This window comes from Egretta garzetta, unplaced genomic scaffold, assembly GCF_000687185.1.
Source record: "Egretta garzetta isolate BGI_Z169 unplaced genomic scaffold, ASM68718v1 scaffold676, whole genome shotgun sequence".
NCBI classification, from domain to species: Eukaryota; Metazoa; Chordata; class Aves; order Pelecaniformes; family Ardeidae; genus Egretta; species Egretta garzetta.
The window spans coordinates 462,440-475,135 of NW_009260059.1; the positions used below are offsets into that span (position 1 = coordinate 462,440).

Here is a 12,696-nt window from a genome sequence, read left to right on the forward strand (position 1 = left end):
GAAAAAGAATAAAAAAATAGTTCACATCCGGCGCCACAAACCTTCCTCGCCTTTTTGAAATCAGGGAATGAGAAAAAAGGTCCATTTTGCTGAGACGGTTTCAACAAAGTTTTCTTTCCCTGAACCTGGAAAATCCAGGTATTAGGGTACAGAACTTTTGTTTTATATGTATATAAATACACATGTACATATTTATATAAATATAAAAGCAGAGCATCCTCCCATTTCTCCCCATAATTTATTATCATTAAAGCTTGTAACAGTGTTAGCTGGACTCTTCAGAAGTGGGTATTCTCTGCACACACGCGGGGCACAGAGAATTTAGCTCTGCTGGAGCAGAACAGCGAGGCAGGGGCATGAGACGTCGGGTGATGGAGGCGGATTCGGGTGAGCAGCTGGGGCAGGGGAGGGAGCAATGACTGGAAATGACCGTGCTCGCTCCAGGGTGGCACTCTGGCCCACCAGAGCTGCTCCCCTCGCTTTTAAAGGGAGTCCCAGTTTGCCCCCCAAGCACGTGCACGCTAGTTCCCATTGGCAGTACTCCCCACCGTGCCGCCATGGGCCTTTTGGCCTACTGTCCTCAAAGTCACCCACGCCGCTCCCTGCCTCTGCTCAGTCCCCCCTCGCCTAGTCCTCTCAGACTTCTTGCTTGCTGGCGGAGACCAGACACCCTTTTCTCCCCTGATCCACAGGCTCCTGCTCACACTATTTTATGTGAATGCTTTCCCACAGTCTTGTAAGACCCAATAATTTTCTCAGACGACCGAGTTTCGCAGAGGATTTCTGCTCTCGGAGACCGAGTAAGTCAGGGCTGGTGGCGTGCCCTCCTCGAGCGGTGCTGGCGTCATTCCAGAGAGGGCAGGGGCAAAGTGCAAAAGATTTCTTGAAATCAGAAGGTATTTCCACTACCGACAGCTCCCTCTCTTTCATGTTGTATAGCACTTATTTCAAGTAAGGTGTTATTCATGTGTCTCTGCAGCCTTCACTCTTCCTGGGGTGAGTGGAGATCAGTAGATGTCTACTGGTGACCAGCCGAGCCACTTCATCGTGACACATCTGGAACAGCTGAAAACATTCAAACCCAACTGCGTTCTTCGTAGCAAAAAGTGCTTTTCTTGAGAAACAAAATGAAAACGGTGTTCCCACGGAACACCTTAAGGACTCAAAAATAGTATTTCCTAGGATGGGAAGGATGGAGCACAGCTACTTTATTTGGCTTTATCTCAGTAAGGAAACAGAGCTACTGGCAAAATTGGCACATCTTTGTGAAGTTGTTAAACTCAGGACCCTAGCTGGAATGTAAAAGAAATGACGGAGCAAAGGAGATCTTTGCCTTACGCTGGGCTTCTGCTAGTTCTGGCGATTTCATGTGCAGGTTGCCCAAAAAAGTTCTGCTAGCCAAGTAAAGATGAATCTCTCAAATAATAAACTGTGGGTCTTCAAAGAGGCCTTTTGGGGGTACTGCTACAACCTGGTAGAGGTAAGTCTTTTCATGCCCCTCCGCTGAGCCAGATTGGAGGACAATACAGGCTCCAGCCTTGGTGCCTGAGGCGCTCGGTTTAAAGCAAAGTAAGTGGCTGCCATTGCACCCTGTAAAATAGAGAAAGAGAAAATGCTGAGCTGAAATTCAGTTCTTTGATGCTTTTCACCTCCCTCTCCCTATTCAACCTCCTGAAAAAAGTGGACGTGCATGGACCATTTCCATGAAATGATAACAACATTTAGGCTGGCAGGCAGCTGGGGTGTCTCTGATTCAATGTGGTGGCAGTACAGAGTCCCACCAGGTCATTACAATGCAGCCTGAAGTTAGAAATATCAAGCAGGTGACAGGACAAAAATCTTTACTGTTAATATGGTGCCATATTAAATTTGGCCTCTGTGGCAAATAACATTCCCAATTCCTCTATCAGTTTCCAGAATATTTGCACAAATGTCAGCTCATTCTGCAAGGAAGGAAGAGGCAGGGGGGTAGGATGTACCTTCACCAGGTGAACATCCTGTCTGCTGAGTTGGTTTTGAGACAGATACTCCCTGTTCACTATCCATGGATGTCTTAGGACTTGGACTGCTGTGAGGCGCTGATGAGGGTCTACGTGAAGCATCTTAGACACAATGTCCTGGGTTTGAAAGGAAGAAAACAGTAAATGGGAAAAGGTAATTAATAGCAGCGCAGGTTTTACTAAGATCTTCCCAGTAGCAGTGTTATCACTAACATGTCCAACGGAGAGAGGGATGCACTTCAGATATGCTTATATTTTTTAAGTGTAAAGTCTGATCTTCAAAATTTTCAAGTCTTTCAAGTCTTTTCAACTCTCAGTTGATAATCCTGTCAAAAGATAATGTGGAGGATATCCAGTTTACTGAGTGAGCGCTAATTACCTCATAGGGGGGATAAACGCCACCTAGAGAGGATGCCGTCTGGGGGCATCTCCTCACTGACTGCAAAGCATGCTTACAAGTGAAGCTTAGAATAGAAATCGAACATTCAGGCAGCTAAAATTCAATGAGATCAGTTCTACCATGTCTGAACATTTTAATTTCAAAACTGGACATCTGATAAAAAAATTCATTGTAAGGCTCATGGGGCTGGTAGCAAGATGAGTACGTTACTAGGATTGCTTGCAGTTATGTGGTGGGTTATATCAATGTTCTTCCATTGGAAACTACCAGTTGCTAAAATGGAAATCTCTTGCAGGAATCACTAATCCTGTTAAAGTTTCTGCTTAATGCCAGGCAACTGGAAGCTTGCCAGCTTTCTGCTCATCTACCTGTCTCATAGACCAGTGCACAGCTTCATGCCCAAAAGCCTCAGCACCAGATGAATTTTATCTCATGGGGTTTCCATGCTTCGTGATAGATGGGCAGCCTAAGCTGTGAACTGTACAGGAGTTAAAAACACTAATTTGTAAACTCCTGGTTAACTCTGAGGACCATAAAGGTGAGTCACATATAGACCATGAGTTTGTGGCATTGACTGACCTACACTTCTGTTAAAAGTTCGCTTGCACCAAAAAAGAGTTCTGTGCTATTTAAATCTCAAGAGCATTCACAACTGATGGTGCTGTATTATGCTTTAGTTTAATGAAATAAACTACCAAAATTCCTGACACGCTATTTCATGAGGAGTGACAGAAACATAAAGAAGAAAGCTTTTATTTCATGAGGCACTGGGAAATAATCATTCTGCCTATCTCTCTCAAGTTTGTTACAATTGCAGACTGCAAGCCCGTTTCAGTGAACAAGAAAAAAATCTGAGAAAGTGTTCACTGACCTTTGCAGTATCAGATACTGAATCCCAGTTTCCTCCTGTAAGTGCATATTTGCCACTTCCAATCCTGGCCAGAATCTCCTCTGGGGTGTCATCTGGTCCATTTGCAAAAGGAGTGAACCTATTCAAAAAACAAAGAGAAAAAATACAGTGTAATTTGCAAGCATATGATTTCTAGGATCTAGTGCTAACTGCTGCTGATTACAAAAGGACTTTGGTTCCAGAATGGACCACAGACATTGCTGCTTCATTTTCCCTCAAAAGCTATACAGCCTGGTGTTTCCTCATATTAAGTTGTTCTGCAGAGAAAAAAACTGATTACTTAATTGTTTTTTAAAAATTGTTGTTCTGTTCTCATTTTTTAGGAATAAAGTATTCTTTTTAAAAAAAAGACAGGTTTTTACCTCTTTAATTGTTTTAACTCTGCTTTGCTGCCAATAGAAGTACCTTGATAACGGCAAGAAACGATAAAAACAATAAAGGAGAAAAATTAGGAGCTGAAACAGAAAAAAGGAAAAGAAAAAAGAACCCTTTATAATCTATTTTGCAGTGCTTTGTTAACCATAATCTGTAAGTCTGTTGGGCAGAATAAATTATCTGCTATAAGTTATTTAAAATCTTCCTGATCTAGCCAGTAAGAAATGACTAGTAATACACACCCAGGCTTAGGGTCACATGCAGAGGGCACGCTTTGTGTCTTCATCGTGTGACAAGTGATAGGATTTTTGCTGCTGACTAAGATCTACCAGGCCAAATTTTACTCCGCAATCTTGAACAGCTGTGTAGGTTTAGAAGGGGGAGGGGGGTGTATCTGGGATTTTTATGCTTTTCCTTCCACCTCTTTTCTCTTCTGAAAACTTGCCAGTTTGGTTTTTAGATCATTAAACAGTTGGTTTGGCCACAGCTGCCTATCCCACCTGGTTTCGAATAGCACATTCAATTCCTCATGCTGTATTTTCTAATTTTCAGAAACATGTCAGATTTCACAGAAGTTCAGCCCAAATACACACATCATATTGTTGCAATCTGTAACTATCAAGAGGGATGCACTAAGAGTTAAGGACTGGCTAAAACTCCGAAGTCTGTCACTACCTGCGTCAACAGGATCCCAGGCTCGTGCTCCAGTCCTGGCTGTCTGAGCCCTCTCTGCTCACAGTGATGATGGGGAGAGAATAAAATTCTGGCTACAAATAACAGTCAGTGCCTACGAACTCTCCTCTGGTGAGGGGGAACAAGACCATCCCTAAATGCAGTGGTGGCACCTAAAAAGTCAGCCCTTCTCAACTGTTTGCATTACTCTTCTCTTGTAAGTGTAGAAAAAAGGGAGAGACAAGTTAATAGCACATGCTGGCAAATTTAATATCCACTAACTTGTGCAATTTGCATTTCAGATTCAAATACATTTGGATATTTTTTTTCACATTTAAGAAAGAAGCATTTTGAATGTAATCAGCTAAACAAATGTGACTGGGTAATGTACTGATTTTAGTTCACTGATTCTGGTTGTGTATCACTGCAAATCTATGGCGTTAGCCAAATAGAAACAGGTTCTTGGAGATCCCAGCAGACTGAAAGACTGCTCCAGAAAGTCACAATATATTTCAGCTAATGGAGAACACATTTGTACTCAGGAACAAAATAGATGGGACAGAAACTCCTGGCACCTCTTCTATAATCCACGAGGCAAGAGGCATGAATAACAGAAAGGTAGGGCCCAACTCTTTGTTTTCTGTATAAATCTAGGAATGAATCCAAGCTTCTTGCCACAGCTGAATGATCATGAAGCAGATTAAAGAGCTGTCAGAGGTCACTAAAAAGTTTCAAGCTGCACTTAGGTACGATAAATGTGCACATACCATACCCTGCGGCCAGCAAGAGAAAGGAAATTCAGGAGCCTGATAACTCCAGATTGGGTTTGCGCACTGTGTTGCCCATTCACCCCAGTGCATCTCATTCCTATCCTTCACTGCTTATTTCAATCTGCCTCTTTCTCTGGGTCTTCTCGTGTCAATGTTTAACTTTAGCCAATACATTGGTAGGGGGTTTTTTTTTGCCAAGTACCCCCCCAAAAGTTCCTGCTGCCTATTGCTGTTCTTGCTGGCCTGTTCATTTACCTTCTGTCTTTTCAGCAGCATATTTTTCAAATAGCATCTGAAAACTATGTTTGGGGCTTTTTTTTTCAGCCTTTAAAAGTGCTCAGATACCTCGATAACAACAACGGTGGGAGAAGTAAGAAGCTGAAGAGAATACATGTATTAATAGGAATGAATGAACATCCTCTTACAGACAAGGTGAATGTGGTATCTCCATACTCCTACACTCCTCCCCTAGGGTAAAACTTGCCCACTGCTTAAGGGGTGAGTGAGCCTTTTAGAAGTCCATGTCTCAGTGAACACTTACAGGCACAGGCTGTTAAAAACCTAAACAACTTGTAAAGTGTCAAAGATATTTATGCGCTCCGGAAAAACTTATTCCAATTCTAGGTCTCGGCATATATTTTCTTGCCTCACACAACTGCGCACATTTCTCAAAGGAGGCCAGTTTGCTGTGTCCTTTCTGGCTTAATCAGTGCTGAAGTGCTGAGCCCACTGGAGACTGCTGCTCTAGGAAAACTTTTTTACTCACCCTGCCAACATGGTATACAGCAGGATCCCCAAGCTCCAGATGTCACAGGCTGCATCGTAACCCTGGCGTTTGAGGACCTATGTGAAGGAAAGAGAGAGACGAAAATAGGTTAATCTGCATTCCTGAATTCTTAGCTTCTGGTCTTCAAAAAATACTGATTAATGGCTGTATCTGCTGATACTTCCAGGGCTTAACCACGTATCTGGCTTGAACAGGTGGCTGCCTCAGGAGCAAAATGTGCAGTTTGTTGGAGCCTCTCTGACCATCTAACACCCAGCAAAGCAGAACAACATTTCAGTGTTTTAAAGTGTTTCTTAAAAAAAGCTCGTTAATACTTTGAAACGTATCCTCCTACCTTGAAGGTTACCAAGAACGCTGTGGATGATGCAACAAGCGTAGGGCTGAGTGACAGCGAAAAGTACGTCTCAGCTCAGCTTGGGTTTGATACGCAAATGGATGCACACTAACGCCTGTCTAATGTCAGACTAGTAAAGAAGCACGAAAACGGCAAAGAAAGGTAAAAACCTTATTCTCATCTTACTTGTGTATTAAGAAAAGTGGCCACATATAGGCTGGACTTAACAGATAATAGGCTAAAACTTGATCCCTTTTCCCTGTGGGGAAAACAAGACCCATGGTACTCGGCAGAGATCTAAGCAGTAGGTTCAATGTTGGTGCAGGATGACGAGTTATAACAATAAGGGTAAAATCTGGATTTCATTTGTGATAACGCATACCAGAAGAAATGCCAATTGGAGTAAGTGCAGGTCCAAGTGAAAGTGAAGTCACCAACTGAGGCAGCATTGCTAAGATTAGGGGAAGAACTTTGTTTCTGCTTGGCTTGGAAAAGCTCAAGGACCACCTCCAGATCTCCTACTTGCTCATAAAAGTAAGCGACCCTTCTGTTTATTCAGTTCTGACACACAAGGAGACTTTTGTCCCCTTCTGATGGATCAGTAGATACATTAGTGTTTTGCAAAGCACATGAAAAAGGAATGTACAAATTCAGCAAGTCTTTCTCTGACCTGCAGCCTTATTATCCAGGAGTAATTTCAGCTATCTGAAGTCTATCACAGAAAAGCCCAAGGTCTACTAGGAAAAAACAGTTTCAGAAAACGTTGCCTTGACAGATTTTACAAATGATGAGTGGTAAAGCAGCCATCTGCCAGGTATGCTGCTGAGTGAACATTTGCTACCTGGAAAAAAAAAAAAACAGGGAGAAAAAGCCGCATTTCCCCCTGTTGACAAAGCTGGTAAAATCCTGCTTCTGCCTCTCTCTCCCCTCCACATCATATATACGCTCTTTGGCTGTTTTAATTGTTTCTATTTCTTTAATTCCTGCATTAATTCCTGCTCTGTTAATGTTATTTTTTTATGGGAAAAACTTCTTTGCTATTTGACAAACTCAGTTGCTTCTTGCTTCACCTGTGAGACTGAATACCCTACACTTACCTTTTGGTGTGGCCATTCTCATTGCTTCTTGACCAGTTACATTTTCATTGCCATCGCTGTCTTCCCCCAGTAACCAAGGACAATATAATCCCAGGCAAATGTCATAAAAATGGGGTAGTCATGATGTTTAGTGGAGCAGGGTATTAAGCAAATGCTTACACAACCCCAACACGATGGGCAGGTATCACCATGTGCTGTCATTCGGTTTGCAAGAATACTGCTAGATGACAGGGGCATTCACTCCATGCCAGTGACTAGGGGAAGCTTTGCTGGGAATTACTTTTTATTGACAGCAACTTTACCCCACGGATAACAACAGGATCCAGTGAGAGCTATCAGTGTCGCTGCTCCTTGAAAATGCCTCCAGCAGGTCTGTGCAACTGTGGTTAACGCGAGAACGCTGCGCTGGCGGGAGCCACTGTTGGAAAGTTTGGCCAAGATCAGTGTTTGTTCTAGGGGGCAGATATTATCAATCAGGAGCAGGCATCTGTCTTAGAAACAAATTAATCGGGGAATGAGCTTTGCAAAAGAGGCACTGGTGTCCTACTCTAATGGATGCTGAAGAATTTACCACCCGTGGAGGGGTCTAGGTCACCCTAAAAGAGAATTTGGTGGGATCTGAAATACACGCGTGAGCTGGTTCTTAGCTCCACCACATGGCAGGGTGTTGCGGTGATAAACTTCCTCTGGGTTCATCCAGGTCTGATAACGGCTCAGATGTTTTATTTCTATAACCCCTTTTATTTCTAGAACCCCTTTTATTTCTATAACCCCTTTTATTTCTATAAACTCTTTCATTTCTATAGGCTTTGTTTTATCAGATTAAAAATGTTACAAATAGAGGCTTTTCTCAGCTGTGACACGAGCAGGGATGTGTATGGGTACGAAAGCTAATAAACAATCTCATCACTTCAAATGCCCAAACAGCAGTTCTTCATGGATTTTGGAGGAAAACTGCAGAATAAAATCGTTTTGCTTTATCCCAAAGGACCCTGCTGCATCAGCAGGGAAACAGCAGGCTGCGGCTTCCCTCCGGAGCCGGCCTCGCTCCCGGCACACAGCGTGACTCGCACTAGGTGGCAGCCGGCCTCTTTCTCTCGGATAGCCTTCGTCTTCGCTCATCTTCTCATCTAACCCTCAAATTAAACGTTTCCAAAAGAAAGGAAGATCCAAGAGGGCGAGCATGTCATCCTTCCTCTGCCACCCTCCTCTTGTGTCATCAGCTCAGCCGACTTTCTGCCGCCTTGTTTAGCTTCGTGGGTGTACGGCGGCCGGGCTCAGGCAGGGGACGCAAAAGTCAAAGTCTCGGCTGGAGGGCAGCATTATATCACAGGTAAAATGTGAAAGCATTTTAGGCTTTATGTAAGCTCTCTGCCACTTTTGGTGATGTTTCAATTAATCTCCAACGCTTCCTGCATTAGCGGGACCTGCCTTACTCATCGCAAATGTCTGTCTGGGAGCGTGATTTCTGCTCTCAGTTCAAATCAGATGAGTCTGACCTGAAACTGCATTGGGCTGGCAACGTTTGTGATTACAGACACTATACAAAATAGCCCTTCGGGAAAAATAGCTACACCTATTTTAAGCGCATCGTATCTTGGAGAAAATCTCAGTGCTTTAAATCTTGCAAACATGATTATTTTTTGGTTTAGAAATTGAACTGCTGTGGTGCCACAGAACTTTTTTTTTACTTGTTTTGGTAACGTTTAAACAGCTCATTCCAGTTTCTAAAATGAAAACACAACCAAACAACAATAACATAACAAACCAATCTGTCTGGGCAATGGAAGGTTTTTTTGTTGAAAAAAATCTGCTTTGAATTTATACTGCCCTGGTAATGGTCTCAATTTATCAAGTTGTCCTTCTGATGCCAAAAGGCTGTGATTCCTGTACCTTTTGATATCACAAAAGGACCATGTGTACAGAAAGATTATCCCATTTTTCACTTCCCAGTTATGGACCATGGAGATGAACATTGGATGGAGGAGAGTTACGGGGAAGAAAAGACTGCCGAATGATACCAACCCAGAGGAAGTTGCATTTGACAGTAGAGGACAGGTGAAGTATCGAAAGGCAATAGTTTTGTATTTTTCTTACAGGGACCATAACAAGCAGAGGCAGACACACACCTGAAGTTGTGCGTTGCAAATACTAAAATTGCCGATAAGCATCATTACAAGAAATGGACACTTACCCAGGAAATTCACCTCTTGCTCCTTCATCGGAAGGAAGCAGCTATGAAAGCCTTGAGGGTCAAACACCGCAAACAGCCCAAGCCATTCAAACAGCTGTGGGGCCCAAACCCCACACCCCGGGGGGCTGCGTGAAAGGCACGGCACTCGGTCAGCGATGCAGAGCCACCTCTTCCCGCGCTTGGGGCAGGCTCCTTTGTCTGCCTCCCCCTCCCTGTCTGTAAAAATGGTAAAGTAGCCCTTACCTACATCCCCCGTAACGGTGGGGATCAGTACTAGGAAAGCCCCACAGGAGAGCTGTTTCTTTAACTCAGTGAAGTCAATGACAAAGCTGCCACTGACTTCAGCGTGGTAAGGATTTCATGGATGGATTTTTCTTTTGAGTCTTATTGCCGATACTGAGATTTCCCTTTTAAGCCTTACCGCGTTCTGACGCAGTGCACTAGAGGGGAAGCAGCCTGAGCAGAAGCAGCTACAGAAAAAAAAGGTATTTATCCTCGTAATGAGCCAAATCATTGTGCACGTCAGTCCGAGACAGACACCGGCTTCCGTCAGGAGAAAAACAACTGGCCTGACAAGACCAGGAATAGGAAAGTTATGGTAATAGATGCTGCGCAAGTGCCAGTAGCCTGCTTTCTGCCTTGCTCCTCTGGTAAAGGCAGCGAGGAAAAGGGAGGGAGGAAGGATCGCTTTCCAAGGGCATGCTCGTTACTCACGGCTTTGAAACGATGTCCTACCTCAGGGGCAACAAAGTTGGCGGTGTAGCAGGGAGTCATGAGCAGCCCGTTCTCCGCTCTCAGTTGCTTGGCAAACCCGAAGTCACAGATCCTGATGGAGTCTGGGTTTCCTGACTCATCCATGTAGAGGATATTACTTGGCTTCAGATCTCGGTGCACCACCTTAACGAGAAAGCAGCGGGTAACAAGTGAGGGAGAGGAGGTCAGGGAGCATCCAGGCTTGGCTGCCATTGCTGGTCTGCTGCCTGAGGTAGGTCAAGAGCTCACGCCTAAAATATTCAAGTTTTGGAGAAAAGTTGCTTAAAAGCCTTGGACAAACACAGGGAAAAAAAAGGTTGAAGTCTGTTAAAATCAGAAAGAACATGTTCGACAGCCTCTGATGGCGTGTTAAGACAGAGGCTGCTGCTCTATGGGGGAACCCAGCTCCTGAGGGCAGTCAGAGGGGGTTGCTGTACAAACACCTCGGTGTCAAAGTCTCCTGGAACCTGAGGGCCCTAAATATTTAGCTGAAAGGCAAGCAAATGCCATCATAGGAGGAATGCATGTAAGTGTCTTCTTGCGACTGTCCATGTAAGCGGCTCACACCTGAAGGTGGGGATTCTTTTTTTTCCTCATTTCAAAATGTATTCACACCCCCCCTTTCTGTAGGCACGCAGCTTCAAGCAGTTGTGTGTTTTACCAGACATGCTGCATTTCAGTGGTGGGAAAACAGCCTTTTTTTTGTTACAGCAAAAAAATATCATGAAATCATAAAAGCCCAAGCACAAACCACACTTGTTTTAATGAAGAAACAGAAAAAGCAGCAAATATTTGACTAGCCACCCAAACTGCTTGTCCCTGAAAAGTGGAAAAGGAGAGATTCTCCAATTGCCATATGCAGAGAGCTTAGATTTTAAAAGCCAGCTCTTTAACAGCATGTCAGAAGCCTTTCCCATCAGCTGCTCAAACTGCCACTTCATTTGGAAGGCTGAGCATTTGATTTTCTACCTATCTGCTGATTCAGCTACCCTGTTTGAAATTTGCTTAAAGGACCAGGTACTGCAATAATGACTGATTAAAAGTAAACAAGTAGTAGCTCAACAAGGTACAGGAGCTTGAAAATCAGTGTAGTTTGGGAAAGAAAATACCACTTCAACATACTGCAGTTCATTTGGGAAATGGCTAAAAAGCCTATGACCCTATTTCACAAACCAAATGTAATTATAAATATGGAGAAAGATTTTTTTGGGGGGGAAAAAAAGGTCTTTACATTTCAGAGAAGCAAAATCACAGCTATTTGCTTTTTTTTTCCCTAAAAGTTGGGTTTTAAGAAGGTTGATGCGGATAGCCAAAAGAGCAATGCTTACGCCCTGAGAGTGCAGGTAGTCCACAGTCCTGGTGATGGTGCACAGCACAGCGCTGGCTTCCCGCTCTGAGAAACACTTCTGCCGAAGAATGCGGTCCAGGAGCTCGCCTCCCCGCATCAGCTCCATCACCAGGTACACGTATTTCCCATCATCATAGACCTGGAAGAGTAATAGAATAAATAGATGGTTTGGACCCATTACTTGGTGAAGGTTGGTCCTTTAATGACAGTGTTGGCTTGCTTGAGTGAGATGTTGCAAGAAGAAAATGTCAACTAATGTGTGGGCAATGTGCTTATTATGCTTAACAACACAAAAGGCAACTTTATAAAATAAAGTTATAAAGTAAAGTATGTAAAATAAAATCATCACTTTTTTCTCGTGTCTGTAGCAATTTACTGATTTGTCTGTGCAGAAACATGGCTTTCCCGATCTGCTACCGTGTCAGCAGAGTAGACCAAGCTGCTAAAAGCAGCACCACTTCACGCAGTCTGAACTGTCTGCTGGCTCTCACCCAAGCCTCCTTCTCAGTAGTGTTCTCTCTTTCCACTTCTACAGGGCAACATTTGCCATTTCAAATATCAATATTTCCCTTTGACTCGTGATCAGCTAAATGAACTGTATTATACTGTTGCCCAAAAGCTGCTTCCAATGGCATTATATGGTTTATATTTGCAATTGTGGTGAATACATTGCTGATGTCGGCCGGGAGATGTATTTACCTTCAATGTCAACTGCAAGGGGTAAAAGACTTTTTTTTGTCTAAATTGGAAGACAGCCACTTTCGTGTCATAATCCTTTATCTGGGCTGCGATAATAGGTGGTGTTACAGTCATCAATGCTGAATGTGGAAAGGAATATAAAACCCCTTTTTGCACAGATTTAAAGATACTCTTTAACACTTTGGAATTGGGTGACACTTCCCTGAAGGCACGTGACCAGAAGTTTTTTATATACTTCTCTAAGCTCTGAACCGTAACCTACTGGCCACTGACACCAGCAGGATTTTTTTTCTGTAAACTCTGAATTGGACACGGTGTGGACGATCCTAGGTGAGACTGCAGGCAGCGTAAGTAAAA

General features: G+C 43.5%; 1 protein-coding gene across 1 annotated transcript in view; it reads right to left on the reverse strand.

Moving 5' to 3' along the window:
• Positions 1-1,464: 1,464 nt before the first annotated feature.
• Positions 1,465-12,696, reverse strand: part of LOC104128301 (ribosomal protein S6 kinase alpha-2) — a 175,079-nt gene continuing 163,847 nt past the window's right edge. Inside the window, exons 16-21 of the mRNA XM_009641061.2 lie at positions 11,621-11,779; positions 10,275-10,436; positions 5,894-5,970; positions 3,272-3,389; positions 1,980-2,117; positions 1,465-1,590 (exon numbers count right to left, since the gene is read on the reverse strand). Of these exons, the coding sequence (XP_009639356.1) occupies positions 1,465-1,590; positions 1,980-2,117; positions 3,272-3,389; positions 5,894-5,970; positions 10,275-10,436; positions 11,621-11,779 (780 nt within the window). The remainder of the gene's footprint in view (positions 1,591-1,979; positions 2,118-3,271; positions 3,390-5,893; positions 5,971-10,274; positions 10,437-11,620; positions 11,780-12,696) is intronic.